Below are 6,009 nucleotides of genomic sequence, written 5' to 3' on the forward strand. Positions count from 1 at the left end.
GAGGGGGAGAGCCTCAGCAGGCAGGGCTGGCAATGGACATCCCCAGGAAAGGCGACGGCTCGGACCCTTCCACATCCTCATTCCCATGTGCCAGCCTGTTATCCTTGCCGGAACCGCCACCTGCACTGCATCCCAGGACTCGGGGCTCGCTGGGGAGAGGCTGGGGGTCCTGTCCTGCCCCACCGCCCCTCTGGCACCGCCCTGAGCCCAAGTTGGAGGGGAGCAGGGGCACGGGAAGCCTGGGACATGGGCTGCTTTGCGGGCACGGGCTGGAGCACACGGCGCCGCGCAAATGCCACGGCCTGGCGTTCGCAGGACACCCCACCCTCTGCGGGCCGGACCGGGCAGGGCCGGGCCGGGCCGGGCCGGGCTGGGCTGGGCCGGGCTGGGCTCCGGATCCGCCCGCAGGGGCCCCGGGGCAGCCCCGACCGGGGATGCCCCGCCCATGACGTCACGGGAGCCACGCCCACACCCCCCACCGCTCCCCCACGGCCCCTGCGATTGGTTGACGTGCCCGGGCAGACCCGCCCACCCTCTCCTTTCTGAGTTCCTATTGGTCGCTGGGCTGTCAGTCACGGACGGGCCGGGAGCGGCGTCCTGAGGCCCGCGGTCCCTGTGCTCGCATCGTGCGTCCCCTTTGCAGCCCCGCGCAGCCCCACCGCCACCCTGCTGCAGCCCCGGCACCCCTCAGTGCACCCCTGCACTCCTCAGTGCCACTCACCGCACTTCACTGCAGCCCCTGCACCCCACTGTGCCCCCCACTGCCCCCTTCAATGCCCCGCTCATTGCAACCTCGCTGCACCCCTCGTTGTGACGCCCTGCACCTCTCACTGCACCCCGCTGCACGCTCCGTTCAAACCCCCGGTTCCCATCACACCGCTATGTCCCACTTGTACCCCCGGTGCTATCCCATGCACCCCTGACCTGCAGCCCCCAGGACATCCTCCCCCATCCCCATCCTCAGCAGCCAGCCCCCTCCCATGTCAGAGCTCCTTTCACTGCCAGGGACCTGCATGGAGAGGAGACTGCCTGTCCCACTGCCCCAGCAGCCCAGAGCTCAAGGAATGGTGCTGTGGTGTCCCGGGGCTGGGAGGAGTAGGTGCAGGCTCAAGTCAGGAGCACGGCAGAACGGCAGGGAGCAACCCGAGGCGTTGGGAAGTGTGGTGGTGTGGCGGGGATCACAGCAGGCTGGCTGGGAGCACTACAGGGCAATCAGTGGGATGATGGGGAGCACAGCAAGGTAAGTGTGGAGCATGGGCAACCACAGCCCAACTATTGCAACTTCACCAGTGCAAGCAGCAGGGCTCAGGAAGGGAGATCACACCTTCCTCTTCTCTTTGTCCACCCTGATAAGTCCCAGGAAGAGAAATTCAGGGCAGAGATGTTTGCAGGCAATCAAGTGACCCCATCACTTGGGGCCAGAGCTGCTGGCCAGCAGCCAGGCGGTTTCTGCTCTTGCTTGGGAGCACAGAGGATATTTTGTATGCACTGGTGGGAGTATCTTGCGCACCAGGGCTGGCCCTGCTCCCAGCAGCCCCCATAGACCCCAGCTCCCTGCCCACTGCATCACGAGGCCAGCGTGTCTCTGTGGCATGCCTTTCTCTCCAAGCCAGGGTGTACAGCTGGTATAGGGTGAGGGACAGTGCCGGGGGGGGGTCACAGGCTTTCCCAGCACTACCCACCCATGTTTCTCCCCTGCCAGATGATGCCTGGGCTGTGATGTTGTTGCTCACTGCTGCTGTGACACCTGCTGTCCCCCCACACTGTTGGGCCCTGTGACTGTGCCTCCATGGCCACATGTGGGGTGCTCCAGCCAGCTGGTGTGTGCGCCTGGAAGATGTGGGGTGCCCCGGCAAGCTCTCGGAAGATGTTAGGCCAGGCAATGGGCCAGGGTGTGCAGTGGGGAGGGCAGGAGTTCTAGGACATCTAGCTGGGGAGCTACAGGGACATGGATTGCAACCTCACCCTGGCGGTCATGCACGGCATCCAGGCAGTGGATCCATCACCCAGACATCCTCAAGATGGGATGGACAACTGCGTCAACATGGACTGCTTGCCTACCTTCCTGGCTGGGCTTGCCTGGCCTCTATATGGTCTCCCTCCTCTTCTGAGAGAAGTGGCCGGCCACCTGCCAGCCCTCCAGCAAGTGGCATCTGGCATGGCAGGACCGTTTTCATGATGTCTACACAACGTACACTTCCTCTTCTTGGATGTGGCAAGGAGATTCTGGAGGCAGACAGCACACTGCCCCATCCCCATGGAGGTTGTGCACAAACTGGTGAAGGTGGTGGGGTCCAGGCAAGAGTCAGAGGCTCCTTTTCTAGGCACAACATGCCATACCACGTCTGCAGCTCCTGTTACCTGATAATGATCCATGTACTGAAGCAGAAGGATCCCTCCTGGAGCAGGAGTGCCTCACCAGAGAGTGTGGCAAGCCCACAGCACTTGCTCTGAAAGCCCCAGATTGTCCCCTGGAAGAAACCTGCCAAGGACCTGGACACTAAGGGACAATGGCTGCTGCACATGCTGCTTTCTCAGAACAGCATCATCCACCCCAGCCTCTTCCCTTGGAGAAGGATGCACCCTGGGCTTCCTGGCCTCCACTCCTGGCAGCAGCCCTGCTCTGCTCCAAAGCCCAGCAGCACATCCCAAAAAAAGGCATGATGCCCACCCCAGGTGCTGCTGTAAAGGGTAGAAAAAGTACATCTGCCCCATACTGTGTGGGTTGAGAGTTTCTTGGAGTCTGTAAATAGCTGAGTTCCCCTCATGTTCATCTCGAAACTGAGAAGGGGAACATTCCCCAGAGAGGGGGAAAGAATTGGTCAGCTGCCATCACTGGTAGAAAAGCTATTTTTAATTTTATTAAAATGTCTCTCTAGTATAAACTTTGAAAATATCTGGAACCTCTGATATAAAGATCTGTGCTGTGGCTGTGTAGCAAAGCTGTTGCTCCTGTAGCCAGTGACGGTGGCACTCATGGGGTGATGCACCTGGCATCGGGGGACAGCTGAGGCTCCTCTTTGTGATCCAGGGAAGTGTGGGGAGCACCAGGGGAGCAGGGCACTCCGGAGCCACCCTCAAAAAGGGGCATATGGGGGATGTAGTGGCCAATGGGGCCAGGATGGGTCTGTGGCCGGAGCAGGAGTTGGTGCAGGGTCTCGCCCACCTGCACGAGGCTGTGGGAAAGGAGGTGGAGGTGGGAGACTGTATCGCTGGCCAGGCTCTCCAGTAGTGCCTGCTGCCGCCGTGATGTCTGCAGGATCTGCACCAGCAGTTGCTGGACGTTCTGGAGCAAGCCTGCCACGCCAGACCCTGAAGTGAGAAAGGGGTCAATGGCACCTCACCATGGCTCTGAGAGCTCCCTGTGAGGGTGTTGGGAAGCTGCAGGGAGCACCCACCATGCAGGCTTGTGTCTGATGCATCTTCAACTGTTGCTGGCTGCTCACTCGTGGCTGCTGTCCCATGGGAGCCTGTGGCTGCAACAGCCAGGGGCAGCATTCGGTTTCCTCTTCCCATCCCCAGGGACGTCTCACCAGGAAAACCTGTCATGGAACCTTGGCATGGAGGAAACAACAAGATTGATGGAGACACCCAAGCCCCAAATTTAGTTTGACTACGACACAGAGTCCTGGGAGGGGACTGCCTCTGGGAGCCCAAGCCCCTCTCACTGGCAAGAGCTGTGCCCCGGAGCACAAGGACTTGCTCAGAGCTGCAGATACTTACCGGCCTTCCCCTCAAATCCTTCCTGCTTCGGGTCAGTGTGACAGCCTGGAAGAAGAGTAGACACAGCCTGTGAGCTGCAGCTACCTCTTGCCCCAGGGCACACATGCATGGTAGCTAGGGCATGGTACTCACCCAGGAGGGAGAGGGGAGGGAAGCAGCAACCGGCGTCTGCAATGAGAACCATATCAGACCCTGCCTGTGGGGCTGAGGGAGTTTACTGGGCTGAGCAGGGCAAGAAAAGCCTTACGTGGCATGGCAGGGGGTGTGGGTTGCACTCCTGTAATGTGGTCCCCACCAGCTGCTGGGAGAAAGCAGAGAGGAGAGACACGCCTTCTGAAGGGACCTGCTGGTGGGTCACCACCAGCCTGGGGTCTGCCCGGCTTGCCCCGGCCAGCCCCTCAGCCTGACATGCCCTAGCCACAGCTCCAGAGTACCCTGCAGGGCCCCAAAGCATTTCAGAGCGAGGTACAAAAGCAGGAGTCACTCACCCACCACTGCAATGCAGCCACCTCTGGGCTGGAAGGCAGCAGCGGCGGAGCAGCGCGCAGCAACGCTACACAACACACTAGGACTGGAAGAGAAGGAGACTCCCACATCCACTTGAAACTGCAGGGGGAATTTGGGGAGACAGAAGGTAGTTACCCAGTGTGGGAAGATGGCCGGGGTGCCCACGCAAACCAGGCTCAGGGATGTACCCTGCATCACCATAGTGCCAAATCCCCAGGAGTGTGAACAGCAAGGGGTGTGCAGGATACAGTGGGTGGGCTGAAGGGCAGGGGAGCTGCAAGCAGCTCCAGCCCTCACACACAGCCCAAACTCATCTGAAGCTTTACAGTGTAACTGGGCAAGGGAGGAGCCGGGAACTGATGAAGGAAAGGGAGTCACATGCCCTGTAATGCCACCAGCCACGAGATTCCTGCGCTATATCAGGGCCACTGCCCCTTCCAGACCTCTTGCCTCATGATCTGCTATAGGGCAGCCAGCAGCCTTGCCATGCCCTCAGGCTGGGACTCCCTCCTGCCCTAGCCCAGCCATCCCCATCCCCACATGCTCTGGGGCTGGTTTGGAGCCAAAGCCTGCAGAGACAGAAGACCAAACACATTCATCATCGACCAACCCTGCTGAGGGACATGCGATAGATCCCCTGATCCTCAAAGCCTCCCACTGCCATGATGGTGGCATGGGCTGGGGCTGGAGCCGTGGCCATGCAGCTCAGTGCAGCAGGGCAGCTCAGTACTTACGAGTGTCTGGCTCGTCCTTCGCACGCTGCAGCATCGGAGACAGCAGTGTGCTGGGGGTGTCCCCACCAACGTCCTGCTCTGCACGAGGAGATGAAGGGGTGCAGAAAAGAACTTCAGTAACTGGGGGAAGAGTGGTGTCTGCCACCTCGCAGTCAGGACAAGCCCCACTCTGGCTGCCCGAGCCCACGGATACCTGGTGCCTCTGATGAGGATGGAGAGCGTGTGGCAAGGGTTGACCTGCGCTTTCTGGAGGGCAGCTTCACCACGTCTAGGGGAAGAGAAAGACCATCAACAGACCCTGGATGTCCACGCAGGACCAGTCCTCCACCAGCACCTCAAGTCCAGCCACCCTGCTAAGCCCACACGCCCGTCCTCGGCACGCACCTGGCATCCTCCGTTCGCCGAAGACGGGCCGCCCGGCCGCCTTCCAGATGCTCTTCATGGCTCGATAATGCGGCGGCAGCCGGGGCGAGTGGTGTCCTGCCCTCCGGCGCGTCTCCCGCTCCGAGTGGAAAGCCTGCTTGAGCGCCTTCCACTTGGAGCGGCACTGGGCCACGCTGCGCCCGTAGCCGGCCGCCGCCAGACCCCGGGAGATCTCCCGCCAGAGCGCCTCGTTGGGTCGCGACGTGGAGGCCATGAGCAGCGCGGCCTCCCCCGAGCCCCCCACCAGCGACAGGAGGCTGCTGACCTCCGCCTGCGTCCAGGCTCGCCCGCGGGGCATGCTGCCGGCCCGCGGGGCCCGGGGCCGCTCGGGCCCGGGCCGGCGGCGGGTCTCGGCCGTGCTCTCCCGAGGGCGCACCGGGAGGATGCCCCGCCGGGGGTGGCACCGGGAACCGCCGGGAGCTGCACCGGGAACCGCCCCGGGAACCGGGAACCGCCCCGGGAGCCGCCCCGGGCAGCGCCGCGCCGCCGATGGCACCGGGAGCCGCGCCAGGAGCCGCACCGGGAACCGGGAACAGCACCGGGAACCGGGAACCGCACCGACCGCCCGTGCGCCGCACCGGGCGCCGCGCCGGGAGCTGCCGGGAGGCGCCGGGAGCCGCAT

The 6,009-nt window shown here is 62.5% G+C and overlaps 1 protein-coding gene across 1 annotated transcript; it reads right to left on the reverse strand.

Annotated features, from left to right (window-relative positions):
• Nucleotides 1-2,846: 2,846 nt before the first annotated feature.
• On the reverse strand, nucleotides 2,847-6,009 carry LOC131572664 (uncharacterized). Its single transcript, XM_058825921.1, has 8 exons — nucleotides 5,349-6,009; nucleotides 5,158-5,232; nucleotides 4,965-5,042; nucleotides 3,971-4,024; nucleotides 3,856-3,891; nucleotides 3,724-3,768; nucleotides 3,399-3,554; nucleotides 2,847-3,312 (listed from the first exon to the last, which is right to left on the reverse strand). The coding sequence occupies exons 1-8, from the start codon at nucleotides 6,007-6,009 to the stop codon at nucleotides 2,975-2,977; spliced, it is 1,443 nt and encodes a 480-aa protein (XP_058681904.1). The 3' UTR covers nucleotides 2,847-2,974.

The sequence above is a fragment of the Poecile atricapillus genome, chromosome Z (assembly GCF_030490865.1).
Source record: "Poecile atricapillus isolate bPoeAtr1 chromosome Z, bPoeAtr1.hap1, whole genome shotgun sequence".
Lineage (NCBI taxonomy): Eukaryota > Metazoa > Chordata > Aves > Passeriformes > Paridae > Poecile > Poecile atricapillus.